General features: G+C 52.4%; 1 protein-coding gene across 1 annotated transcript in view; it reads right to left on the reverse strand.

The window, feature by feature from the left end:
• The window catches only part of HEG1 (heart development protein with EGF-like domains 1), an 83916-nt gene extending 70758 nt beyond the window's left edge, over positions 1-13158 (reverse strand). Inside the window, exon 1 of the mRNA XM_010834412.1 lies at positions 12885-13158. Within this exon, the coding sequence (XP_010832714.1) occupies positions 12885-13158 (274 nt within the window). The remainder of the gene's footprint in view (positions 1-12884) is intronic.
• Positions 13159-14281: the final 1123 nt, after the last annotated feature.

A 14281-nucleotide genomic window follows, 5' to 3' on the forward strand; every position in this document is an offset into this window, starting at 1 on the left:
TGATGAATGCCAACGAATGGTACACTTAACACGGTAAATTTTATACTACATATGGTGCGCATGCTCACTCAGTCGTGTCCGACTCTGCAACCCCATGGACTGTAGCCCACCAGGCTCCTCTGTCCATGGGATTCTCCAGGCAAGAATGCTGGAGTGAGGAGCCATTTCTTCTTCCAGGGGATCTTCCCGGCCTAGGGATCGAACCCACGTCTCCTGCGTCTCCTGCACTGGCAGGTGGATTCTTTACCACTGAGCCACTGGGAAGTCACATGACATATTTTTTCACAATAAAAAAATACATATGTTTACTGAGCGTCAACCACACACAAGACACTGGAATCTTGCGTCAAGGAGCTTCAAGAAAGCTGAACCATGGAAATAAATCCCTCTGATGCTGCTGAGATGGTGGCCCAGTGAGGCAGAGCAGGTGCTGGGGGAGTTTGGAAGGTGCGGAGCTAAGGCCAGAACCCCACCCTCCCTCCCCAGCTGCTGCCCCCTCCTCCAATCCCAGGCCTTCCACAGCAGGGCCCTGGTGGCCTCATGCCTGCACCCCAGGAATCCTCCAGATGAGGGGGATTTCAGGCCGGATGGCCAGTGGCGGGATACTCTGGAGCCGGCAGGAACCTTGGGGGCGTGGGGGGAGGGTGGCTGCAATCTCACCAGCAAGGCAGCCGCCTGCTCAGCTGGGCCACTCTGGGCAGTGTTTTGAAATGCTGCTGCGGATGTAATGATTCTGGGTGGAGGACGTTTAGGAGCCAAATGAGTTTGTGTGAACAAAAGACTCAGCTCTCAATCTGGACTGTCCAGGGCTCTCGGGGAGTTTCGTTTCCTTCCTTGTTCTTACCCTGAAAGGAGCAGCCCCAAGAAAAACCATACACACTGAGAAGTGTTTGGACTCAAGATCCGATGATGTGATTTTTTAAAAAGATTCCCCTGGAAAGGCCTCCTGTCATGAGAAGCATGAACTTTACAAGGCACATTATTCTCCCCTCCCAGTGAAAGAGTCGGCTTTTGTCCAGCTGACCGTACTCCGGGGACAAAGGCAGGCCTGCGGGACTGACCGGGAGTCCGCCTGACCTGGAGCCCACCCGGGACTGGGATCAGGCTTCCAGAGAGGGAATCGCCCCTGAGGTGGCCTTGGGGGTGCTAAGGAAAGAGGCTCCCTATCCAGGCAGGAATGAAAGATGAAGGACCTTGGTGTGACCTCATGCTCCTTGCTTTAAAAATAATTCTATAGGTTTAAGGGGGGAACAAGACCTTTAGAAGGACAAAGGTCAGAAGATTCCCATTGATTACATAAGTAAACAAAAGGCTTTCTGCAGGGAGCCTGTATACCTTGTGCCTTGGTGTTCTTTGTCCCGCTTCACCCTCTGAAAAATAAACATGCACAGAGGAGCTGAAACGGAGGCTCCTTAGCAAAGATGCCGTTTTGAGAAAGAGGCAGAAGCAAGCGGCGCCTGGAGGTGAAGGTTCGGGGTGGGGAGCCGGCCTCCTTGCCTCCCGCGTGTTCACTCTGACATTCGCTCACACCCAGAGAGGAAGCCTGGTGGCAGAGCTCCACCAAAGGAGGCCTGCCAGGTTAGCGAAACAATAAAGAGGCAAGGAAAACATCCTGGTTCCGAGGAGGAAGGGGGAGAGGCATGGGGAGGGGGCAGGAAGCCTGGGCGCTACCGGGGCGGCGGGCGGACTGAACCAGACGCCGGTGCCTTTACACAGTCTGCAGTCCCGTTACTCCACCGGCCTGAGAGAGGTGGTCAGGCCTCAGAGGAAACCAGAGAAGCATCATTTGTCCGGAAAGTTTACAGGTTAGAAAATGTACACATCAGACCCACGTTGAGGCCTGGACTGAAGAAGAGAAGAGGTGGTCGCCGCGGTCACTGCCTCTCATGGGACCAGGGTGGGGGGCTCGGCGTGGGCCCACTGGGAGCCCGCAGGGGCAAAGGGAAATCTATTTTGGGAGATGAATTAAAAGTTTACTAGCAGCCTTTTAAAATTAAGATTGAGAAACCTGACACTCGGTTCAAATATAAGCAACACTTGAAAAATCACCTGCCATAGCCAGTGAAGAACAAAGAAAAATAGAGGGAGAAGAAAGGAATGGGGCCGAAAAGAGAAATAAGACAAAGGGGAGAAATTTACAGAGGGAGGGAGAGATAAAGCTAGGGAGAATTTTTTTTAAAGAAGTCCACCGGAGTAGGGTAATTATTGGTTATTATTACAGCAGCCCAGATGAGGGGAGCGCTGGCTTCCAGCAGGCACGTGCCAGCACTTCACAGGGACCGTCCCAGTTAATCCTCTTGGCAGCCCTGGGAGGTAGGCACCGTTAATATCCCTGTTTTCTGATAAAGACACTGAGGTGCAATGAGATAAGTAAACTGGCCAAGGTTACATGGCAAGTAGAAGCCCTGGACATCAACCCAGGTCTGTCCAACTCCAAAGAAAGACTGATCAAAACGATGGAAATAAAGAATGAAGGTTAGAAAAGGAAGAAGCGAAACAAAGACACCTATGAATGGGAAAGCGGGAAAGGGCTGAGGCAGACCTCCGGCTTCTAGGACGCCCTCCAAGGGACCCGGGCTCCACACTGCAGCTTCACTGCCCAAGTGGGATGACACACCACGACAGCTCAGGTCGCCCACCATCAGAATGGAGTTATGTGAACTTAATTCCACCTGATTAACAAGTGATGGGATTCAGGAGGAGGAAGGAAGGAAGGGAGGAAGGAGGATGGGAGGAAAGAAGGGAGGGAAGAGTCCACAATGATTACCCGTGAGTGAGAAAAGGCAGCGAAACAAAGATGACGGGGGTTTTCAACGTGCATTGGAGAGATTAACAGGACCATTATCAGGCGAGGGGAGGCCAGGTCCAGGGGAGTGAAAGGGTGACCTGTATGCATTTATGACTGCTATCTGAGGTGTTGGAAGTGAAGCAGGATAAATGTGTATGAATGTGTGAATGTCTGACTGCTGGCTGAAGGCATGGAACTGGGTTTCTACAGAGAAGACAGGTTGTATGGGAACCACCCCCTCAGTGAAAACAGGTGAAGCCCTGCTGTCTCCTCTCCAAGCCTTCCTTCCTGCCATCCTCCTACCTAGAATACCCCGCTCTCTTGCCCTTGGCTTTCTGGCAAAATCTGACTCATTTCTCATGCCCAGCCCAGAGACTGCTACCTCCAGGAAGCCTTCCCAGAGACAACCTTCCCAGAGACAACTCTCTCCCTCAACACTACTGTTTCACTCTTTTATACAATTGTAACTTACATGATCCCATGTCTGTGTCCACTGTGAGAGACTGTGGCTCACAGGAGATGCCCGATAAACGTTACTGCACTGAGTTGGAGGGAAAAGGCTGAGAGCAGGGCTGTGAGGGATATCCCATTTGGTGGGAGAGGCAGAGACGGGGAGAAGCTATTCAGCCAGTGCTAGCTTAGAGGATAGACAGAGGCTTGAAAAAGGCCACCGAGGTTTTCTAGAATGTTCTTCCTTCCTCTACCTCCTCTCCACCTTTCCCTTATCCTCCCACATCTACCTTCTCCATGGAGCCCTACCTCACTTAAGAGTAGTAACAATGTCCGATGTGTCCCCCTGAAGCATCAATGACTAACTCACACGCAGCACACACATTTACAAAGCTCATCCATGTGCATGGATCCACTTCACCCCCTACAACCACACTGTGCGGCAGACACAACTGGTGTTATCACCTCCGTTTTATAGATACGGACAACGGCTCAGAGACAAAAAGCCTTACCCAAGGTCCCCGTAAGTTCATTTTATTATGACTCATTACTTGATATGTCTACATTTAAACATGCTTTCACAGTCATAATTATATTTGCTTCTCCTCAAAAGCCTTGTTAGGGAAGCATTAATAGACATTATTATCTTCATTTTTAACCTAAGGACAGTAAGACCCAGAGACATTAGGTGTCTGCCCAGTGCCCCATACCTAGAAAGACCTAGAAAGTGAAGGGGTTAAGAGCAGAAGTTCTCTGATCCCGTCAGAGCACTTGAGCGACCCCTGGTATCTGTCTTTCCAGCCCTCCAAGCGGCTAGAGACAGCGGCACTCTATCACCGCAAGGCGTGACGATACTATAAATAATTCCTAGCAAACCACAAGAATTCACCTCCCCAGAGGCGGATCCCCTTCAAGGAGGTCCCATTGAGACCACACTTATTTCAACAGTGCTGTCATGGCTAGAGCTCTTTTCTAAAAATTCCCTAATTTTCAACAGAGCCTGCAGAATATTCTCTGGAGTTTCCTAGATAACAGCAATTTTTCATCCCTTGATAAAGGGGTTAGATTATTTTGGAAACAGACACAAATTCAAGGCCCATTCTAAGAGATGGAGATAAGTTGAACCCATTTTGGATCTGGGAGAAGGTATAACTGCAGCCAGTTGCTTGCGCCCCACAAACCAGCTCTGAAGTGGCTCCCAACTCCTTCAAACACTTTGGAGGTGTGTGTCAGTAACGTCCAAAGGTTCTGACCTGAAGAAGAACGCTCACTGGCCACAGAGGCCCAACTACGACTACTTTCAAAGGCCTAATGTTTTGGAGTCAGGCACACCTTACATGCTGTTTTTGTTGAATCCTAATCGCTTCATGTGTGTTAACCTGGTCTCCTCAGATGACTGTAAGCAAGGACTGTCGCACTGAGTTTTTCCAACTTCAAATCTTGCTCTTTCCTCTCTGCATCTGAAGCTAAGGATGGAGAGAGAGAGTTCTAGAAGACCCCAGGTGAGAGTGGCAGGGGTCTAGGGTGAGAGAGAATCAGGTAACAGAGGTCCTTGGAAGGCACCTTGAACCTGGAGGTGAAGGTGGCCTTGCCACCAGTACAACGGTCAGTGTGAACAGGCCTAGGTTAGGGAGTGTCATCATGGCCGATATTTATAGAGCTCTCCTGCCCAGGCACTCGCATCTGCTCTCTAGGGGATCATGACACTCTATTCCCTGAGCAGGGGCCTATTAATAGCCCATTTGACAGATGAGAAACTGAAGGCACACAGAGGCTGAATACCACAGCAAGGCCCCACAGCTGGCCAGAGGCACTGTTAGGGTTGGGACTGAGTCTGTCTGACCTCCAAGCCGGGACCTCCCCAGGTCCATGACTGCAAAGCCCGCAAGGCTCTCATCCACACCCTGGCAAAAGATGATCCCAGAAAAAGTCTCACCCAGAGGGAGCGGTAGCCCCAGAGGTCAGAAGTAAAACTCATTCCCACGTTGAAGCTGGGGATGGGAAACAGTGGTTGTCAATACTGGCCTGACACTCGGTAATCACGAGTCAGGACCTCACCCAAAGAACAACATCCCACCAGATTACAACTGGGTGTCTCTCCTCCAGATTCTTGCTGCTCCTTCCTCCTGTGTGAGCCTCTGTTCAGACGCCCAGGATGGCGCAGGGCCAGCTGGAGAGCTTGACCTCGGCCTCTGCCCTCCTCTCATCACCCATCTTCCTCCCTGGTCTTCATCTCCCAACTTATCAAAGACATTAAGCAGAAACTTGTCAAACTTAACAAATCCATGTCCTTGCCTCCAGCAACCCAGCTCCTTCCCTGCCCAGAGATTGGGGGTGGCTCTTATTCAGGGTCTCCAATGAATTCAGAGCCTCCTCTCCAGCCCCCACCCCCAACAACCCCAGGAACTAAGAACACAGAGCCTTACCTGCTGCCTATACCATCTGACCTTAAGCTTTCCTCAGACACACTTATGTGACAGAATAACAACATGACATTCAAGTACCCCAAACCAAAATACAGCTCAAAGGCGCATGTCCCTCTTGAGCAGCCCCTGGGGACCTGCCGGCTCCTGAAGAGATCTTACAAGAGGAGCCCTAGAGCATGCGGTGTGTGGGTGCTGCCGCGGTGGCACTGGGGCAGAGGGTGGCCTGAGGCCAGGCAGATGCTCCCTATGCCAGGGCCACGCTGGGCACTAGGGAACAAACATGAGTAAAATCTGCACTTCCTCCCACAGAGCAGTAGCTCACGTGGGCTCACAAGTACGCATTCAGAGCCACTGGCTCCCCGCAGCGTATTCTCCACATCACTCCCCGGCTTAACACCCCTCCTGGCGCCTAGAAGACAGTCTGCCCTCCTCACTGCCCTCCCATGGCCCCACATGACCCGGGCCACTGTGGCCTCCCGTCTCTCCATCCCAAAACAGGCAGCAAGCTGCTTCTGGCCTTGGGGCCTTCGCACAGGCTGCTCCCTCTGCCTGCAAGGCAGGCGCCATTACAGCTGGAGACACCTGCGCCTCATCTCCAGGACAGGAAGGGGCTGGGTGTGTACAAACAGTGATCTGGGGGTTAGGATGGGGAGTGGTGTGAGAAGCTGGAGAGCTGGTGGGGTCAGACCCGCGGAACTTGGGTTCTACCAGGGGGTGTAGATTTATTCTCAGCACAACAGAAAGCCCATGGAGGGTTGAGAGTGAGGGGTTCAGCCCAAGAGCGAGGTTACCGGAAGTACATTTAAGAAAATCACTGGCTCCTGGGAGCAGAGTAGAGGGAGAGCCTGAGTAGACACAGGGAGGACAAAAGAACAGCAGAGATGAAGAAGGCGGTTTGGGGATATAGTTCTGAAACAAAAGCAACTGGAGTTGCCCCCCACCACTGCACACGCACACCAAAATGTAGAGGGTCGGGACAAAGAGGATGGAGGGTAGCTTCTCAGCTTCTCCTTTAAGTAACTAGGTGGATGGTATCGCCAACTCCTGTCTCGGGAGGATGGGGCGGTCAACGATGATTTGGGGTGGGAATCAAGGGCCCCAGGTCTCTGACCTTCCTCTTTGACGTCACTGTTGAACTTTGCCCAGGGAGGCCAACATCTGCCTTCTTCCCTCAGGCCTCATTCTCCCCATCCCCCCTTTCCTTCCAACTGAGACAGTGTACAGATGAGACAAGACTCAGCAACTAATGTTAGCTTACGTGTTCCTTCACAGCTTTGTATGCCCACAGTGGGCACTGACTCAAATCACCTGCCCTTCCACAGCCAGCCCCAAGCTGCCCAGCTCTCATGCTGCCCTCAGGCCTGCCTGGTCCCTTGCCAGGCGCTGCTGCTTTCTCACCATCTACGCTGGACTTTCTCCATCAGGTCAGAGCTGGCTTTCTCTTCTGGGGTGTTCACTGCTGCTCAGGCTCACCCGCCAGGCTGAATCAGCCCTGAACTCATCTGAGCTCAGGTCTGCATCCTCAGCTGTCCGCGAAAGACACCCACTGGGGCAGGCTACAGTCTTTACAGCAAAGGCACTTCAGCTGATGGAAACCAGCTCCTCTGTCCACTGTGCGCCCATCAGCCCCGCAGCCAGGTGGTCACCACCTTCTCCTGCATGGGTTCTTGCATCGCTCCCTTTCAATTTCCGCTCACTCCATTCTAGCCCTGCTCAGCCTTTTCCTCCCAGCATCTGGGATATACTGCCCATCAACATTCCAGTATCTCTGACATGACTGCTGGGCGGTAGTATGGGCAGATGTGTATGTGATTCACTCATGGGCCCCAGCACCAAGCATGTGTGAACACGCAACAAGAAAACAATACTGCTCCTTCCTCGCAAGCCCTCAGGGGGCTCCTCACTGTGGATGAGACAAACACAGATGCCTTCAGGAGGCCTCGAAAGCCTTCCCAACATGACCCGGTCCTCCTTTCCAGTCCTGTCTTCAATGACTCCAGTTATACTAGAGTCTAACTAGTCTCCCCAGGTCCTCTCTCCCATCTTCTTGGCTGTTAAGAAGCTGCATTAAAAAAAAAAAAAAATCTTCAGTGTTTCAGTGTTTAGGATTTTGCTGATGTCAGTAGCCTCCCCGTCTGTCTATCCATATTCAGGCAACTCCTTCCTTCTCTCTATCGTGTCCCCCTGGACTGCCCGCATCAGCTGTCTCTCCACTTCTGCACGTTGTAGGCTGTCTCCATCCACAGCATACCTAAGGGTCAGTATGATTGTCCCGTGACACTGCGTCAGCAATGAAGCACTCTTGCACCATCATTTCGCTTTTTAGACATTGGTATTTGCACTCCAACAAGACTGCATGTACCCCAGGTGCACACACCCTCCCTATGACCTGCCGCAGCTCCTCACACAGAGAAAGGGCTCTGTACATATTTTCTGATCTACAGATCAATCAAATGTGACGCACACAGTCACATACCACACTCCGACAAAAGAAGAGGGAGAAGATAGGACAGAAACATCTTTGTTTTGGTCTAAGCAAGATGTATGGTAAGTGGGTAGAAGAGGGCATAGATGTGAAAAAAGAAACAATTCTACAGCCTCTGAATGAGGTACCATTTGATGTCTCCTCCTACTGAATGGGTATTCATAACACGGCCTCAGAGTATCAGCCTTGTTCCTGGAGAGCCCGTTAAGAACATCACCAATTCATTTCAGTTTGGTTGCTATTGAATGTAGCTACCTCTAGCACCAATAACCTATGGACTGGCATATAAGCAGGGTGTAACTCACAATCTATATATAAAATACCATTTTATATGTGTAGAAAGGCTCATGATCCCACCTTCTTTCATTAGAATCTCTACTCTGCAGGTTGTCCCCATTACCCCTGCCACCTCCTCATCCCAATCCTACTCCCTATTCTCTAAAAAAGGGTGAGAGCAAGGGACCAAGGAAGAAGGATGATACGCTGAAGAGGATCTTAGTGATCGAGACAACTCTCACCCCATTTTACTGATGAGAAAACTCAGGCTACATGATAATTGTGGAAAGAGCAAATGGATCTGGTCAAATCGATTTCAATTCTTCCTCCTCCCTTTACATGTGTTATCTAACATCACCAGGCTTCAGCTTCCACAACTATAAAAGGGCAATAATATCCCTCGTGGGGGTTATTTTGAGAATTAAATGGGATGATGAATGCGAAAGTTCCCACCACACAGCTGCTCAAAGACTAGAAGTCAAAGAGGGAGTGAAACTGTCTTTCCTGTTGCTTCCTTCCCCAGGATTCTTGAAAGGAGGGACATTTACTGCAGCTGAAACCTCCGTTCACACAAAAGCAGGTGGGGCAGAGGGCAGCCACTGAAGGAGACACCAAGGACTCAGAAACTGCAACTGCCATAGGGGCTTTGCTTTCCTTCTGAGTGGCTGAGACAACACGCCAGTTCCGAGAAGGCCGTTTTCAGCCAGCTGGGCAGGGCTGCTGGTAGGCAGAGGGGAATCACTGGGAGGGCACAGGCTCCTCCCCGCCCCCGCTCCAGGACCAGGGGTGCAGTAACTGCCCAGCTGGGCAGCAAACACCTTTCATTCTCACCCTGCCCACACCACTGGGGCAGGAAACAGCAGTTTAGTGTTTGCACGCATGAGGTTAAAAGGATGTGGCTTTTAAACACACGCGGGCCAGGGTGAGTCCCTTTCCCCACACCTCTCCTTCTATTTGAGGTACCCCCCATCAAAGCAACAGGGCTGCTCAGGAATCCCCACCACCACCACCACCCGTCCCAGCCAGGACGGTTCTGAAGGGAAGCCCCTCTCTCTTCCCTGGGGGCTGCCTCCTGCCCAGCTTGGGTCTTCACTGCACTGTGTAAGAGTTCCCCCCAGCTAAAGCTGAATGACCAGCTGGCCCGCAAAGTTACAGCTACTCAGGGGACAGCTATGTTAACAACCCAGAAGGGGCTGGGCTCACTGTGCTTCCTTTACTCTAGGGAACTGCATTTTTCTACGATTATTATTCCTTGGGTTGGCTGCTCAGCTCCTCAGCGTCATTTCCCCTTTGGGTGGGAAAGTTCTTTCCTTCTGCATTGATTTTCATTATGACTTAAGCCTCCTCTCCCAACCCCCACTCTCATTTGCGGATCTCACAATTAAAGCCTGGCATACCGACTGCAAAAGTCAGTGTATAAACTTAAGCACTCCGCTTAAAACTGTGGCTTGGAAACCCCAAGTTGTTAAAAAAAAAAAAAAAAAGAAAAGCAAGAGAAAGGAAACCTCGAGGACTTGGCATCCTATCTCCGCGGGCTGAAACACCAGCAACAAGTTGAGCTGAACAGCCTGCGGGTGACAGGTGGGCGCAAAAGTTTAACAAAGGCCACACAAACGGGAAGCAGGGCAGAGCTGCCGGCCAGGGACTTGTGGTCTAAGCAGGCTAACAACCCACAGAATGCAAGCCCAATCACTCAACAGTGAGAACCTTGAACTCTGCCAAGAGGAAAGGGGCTAGAAATGGCCCCAGGGAAGAAAAGGACATCTCTGGTCCCTCTGTTGACACCGTATTTGGAAGCCCAGGCCACGAGGACCAGGCACTGACCACCAACATCCCCACAACACAAGGGGCTGCAGGCAGTTTCCCCAACAATCCACTGAAGCACCTTATTTGTAAGACTCAGGGCTCATAACCAGCAGCAGCAAGCATCTCCCCAAACACAAGAGCACTGGTGCAGATACTGGCTGTCCATCTGTCAGGGGTGCAGAGAGGGCAGACATCCAAATGGGATAGTGTGTGGACCACAGGGCCTCCAGAGGCCCTTCCAGTGTTGAGACTTGCCTGCTTTGGAAATAACTGATTGTACCTTGTGATACACAGTGGCCGATCAAAAAAGGTCCAAAGAATATCTCAGAGGTTACTAGGTAACTCAAACTCACTGAAAATCACTTGATGCAAGTTTCTTGTTCATTGTTTCTTTTTTCCCTTTAAGTGACATTGTCTGAGCCACCACCAGAAAAGAAGTACAAGTCCCGCCTGAATCCTCAGCTGTATCAGTAGCTTCTATTAGTTTTCAATAGGTAATCAATTTCCTCTCTTCTACTCTCACCTTCCTTACATTCCACCTGAGAGCCAGCCTGAGCTCAACTGAAGCACAGACACTCCTCGGCTGGTCTCTGTGGAGGGGTAGGAGGAACAGGGGAGATCCTCTCAGGTCAGAGAAGTTTGGGATGCCCCCAGCTCCTGCCTAGCTGCTCTCTGTGGCTCTCATGTGCGTGCCTCTAGAGCCACCACGCATCTGAAACCTCCTTTGCTCTCACCTCCCCAAAGTAATCTTTGCAACTGGAAAGGTTGCAAAGTCAAGACTAGCAGAGTTACCCGCCACGCCTGTGAGGAAGCGTGGATCATCTACGGTGCTAGGGGTCCCTGACCAGCAAGGGAGATCAGCCCCAGCTCTCACCTGCTGAGTCCCCTAAGCCAGCTGCCTCCACTGTCCCTCTCCTGTAACACTGAGCTCTATGTGATATGTGAGGATTCTCAGCCACAAGAGAAGGAAGGAGACTTCTATACCAGTCTCACCCATTCAGGTCCCTGGCAAGTCAGCATCCCTCCCATCCATCCATGAACAAGACAGGACCCTACAGCTAAGAAAGCCTGACTTCCAGCCATAGAAAGCTGCTTTCAGTTCCTGTACTCCACTTTCATTTAGAAGACTGATATGTTTCTGCACAGTATTCCTGGTTACTTTCCTTGTGTGAGAAAAGCAGGAAATGTTCTCTTTTATGTTCTTGATTCCTTTCCGTGGAACTTAAAACAATGTGCGCTGTAAGTTACCTAGAGTTGGGGTCCCAGTGAGTGTGTCTCTTGGGTCTCTGGAAGCTTCTTTCCCCTCTCTCTTCCCTTTACAGATTCTCAGTTTCCCAATCTTGTGCCCGTGATGGAGAAGTTCACAAGGGCAAGGCATTTGCAATGATGAGAGTACTAATGAATGTGAAATTGAGTTTTTACTTGAGGATCTGATTTTTTTTTTTAAGCTTTTTGCTTATTTAATTAGAGGAAGCATCCCTAGGTGCAATGAAGTAAGCTAAGTCCTATCCCAGGAAGTCTGTGTGATATGAGAGACTTAAATGAAGTGTCCACTAGGAAGCTGAAGCCTGTCTTCAGCCTTCACCTAAACTCTAAGACAGTACCTAGTGCTCCAAGTGACCTGGCTTCTCTGGGTAACCCAGGAGAACAGACACCTTGTGTCACTCATGGGAAGGCAGTGCTTTAACACCACCGCATTGCTGACTTTGTTCAAAGAACTTTCCACTTATTTTTACTTTCATTTTGTCCCATCATCACCAGGAGGCTGGGAAGAGCGAGGGTCATTACTTTCATTTCACAGATGGAGAGACCGAGATCAAAAGAGGTGACATTCCCGGGGTCACAATGGTATTATGATTGGAATTCCACTTGGTCCTTAGCATTTCTTCCAGACCCAAAGAAGGAACTGGATACAAAGGTCTGGAGGTGAGCAGGCAGATCCCTCTCTGAGTGGACCGGCGGCGGTGGCCGTTTATGAAGCCGCAGCTCATCAGGAAAACAAAAGGGAGGAAAGGCTGGGGGACAGTCCTGTGTTGGGGTCTGCCGTACAGGGCTTCGCCCTGGAACCCCCCACCTCCACACAGTCCCTGGATCTCTCTGCTTTACAGAGAGCCAGTGGAGTGTTTGGTTTCCAACTACACCCTTTGTCTTTTACAAATATCCTTAAGGCTAGAACCCTTAAAAAAAAAAATTAGTTATTTAAATTTGAAAGTCAGGCTCTGTACCGAGAGAGGCCCATTTCTGCATCCATAGAAAAAAAATGGAATTGGGGAATGGGCTGGCCGGATGTTATCACCTCCGAAGTGGGAGAAGTGCTTTTTGTGAGGTTTGGGTTTTTCCTTTTATTTTTAAGGTGGGTGTATACAGGATCCGGGGTCCACCATGGGAGATAAGTTTTCCTCCAAGGGGGTGGGGGGACAACAGGATGGCCACACCCCCCAGGCCAGCCTCCCGCGAAAGCGTCTAGGAAACCACTCTTCCTGGCTCGCTGCCCTCCCTCCGGGTCCACCCGCAGAGTCCCGGCGCGCCCGGCCAAGCCGAGCCCCCACGGGGGTGAGCGTCGCCCGGGCCTAGGGCGGCGGGATGCGGCCCCGGGCGCGCCCACGCTCCCAGCCCGAGGCTCGCTCGGCGCCCGTCCCCTGCTCTCACTCACCCGCGCTCCCGCTTCGCGGGGCCCGGCTCGAGGGTCCCGGTCGCTTCGCGGCGCCCGGCGCAGGGGCGGTCTGGCGGTGGCCGGGGGATGCGGGCCCGCGGCGCTCCGGGGGCGACGTGGGCGACGGCGGCAGCTTGCGACCCGGGCTGGACTCGGTCGGCCACGCCGGCCCCGCGCCTGCCGGGGAGAAGGGCTGGCCCCGTGTCCCGGGGGCGGCCGGCGGCGGCAGCAGCAGCAGCGGCAGCAGCAGCAGCAGGAGCGGCGGCGAGGCCATGGTGGCGGCGCCCGCCCGCGCTCACATGCCCGGCGCGCGGGGCGGGCGCGGGGCGGCCGCGGGTGCGAGGGACGCGGGCGGCGGGTGCCGCGCGGGGCCGGGGAAGTGAGCGAAGTGAGGCTGCGAGCGCAGTCCCCGCCTCAAAAGTTGTGGGGAGCCGGGGGAGGGAGGCCGGGGGCCGGGCGGGCGCGGCGGAGGCGGCCTCGGCGCCGCTCCATGCTGATTAGCCCGGGCGGGTCGCGGGGCGGGCGGCTCCTCCTCGGGTTGACATCACCGACCGAGCGCGGCCGGGCCGGCCGGGGCGGGGAGAGGGCAGGAAGGGGGCGGGGGCCGGGCCGCGAGCGCCGGCCTGGGACCGCGGGGGGAGGTCCTCGGAGAGGGCAACCTTGGGCGCGCGCACACACACGGACACGGACATGCACACACAGACACACACATGCACACACGCCCTCCCTTCCCCAATTAGAATTGCCTTGCCATGTGCAGAAAATTTAGAAAACCCGAGTCTTCCAAATCCGGAACCAGAATTTCCCAACTCCTTAAATGCACAATCGATCGGTGAGAAGCAGGTACTGGGTAATGTGATTAGCACTAACTAGATTCTACAAAGTGCTTTGATATGCAAAGCAGTGGAACCTGTGGCCCTGTTCCCAGCCTTATTAATTTGAAGTGTCCCCACCACCCACCACCACTTCTCCTCCAGGCCCCCAGGGCTGGGACTGAGTTGGCGGTGGCCAAGCCTTAACACTTCACCCTTCAGCCAACTGGAGAGTCATCCTACCCAGCTCCCCGCGCCCTCTCAAGCCTGGATTCCATCTCCACCCCACCACTGCCTTTGGCTCACATCAGAGTTCTGCAGAAATGTCATGGTCAGGACACCCAAAGAGGCTGCAGGGAAAAGAAAACTGTGAATTCAGACAGGCCTAGGGCAAACTCTATCCGGCAAAGGGATGTAGATCGCGTATTAAACAGAATATGCATAGGGATCCGTAAATTCTAAATGGATACCTTCAGGGGAAAGAGTCAAAGATTTCATGTAAACAGACTTTCTTGGTAAATAAAGGATAAAATGTCTGTAAAATTGTAAGACTAAGCCTCTGTATTTCTAGGTGAAGAAAGAAAG

The sequence above is a fragment of the Bison bison genome, unplaced genomic scaffold (assembly GCF_000754665.1).
Source record: "Bison bison bison isolate TAMUID 2011002044 unplaced genomic scaffold, Bison_UMD1.0 scf7180017864032, whole genome shotgun sequence".
NCBI classification, from domain to species: domain Eukaryota; kingdom Metazoa; phylum Chordata; class Mammalia; order Artiodactyla; family Bovidae; genus Bison; species Bison bison.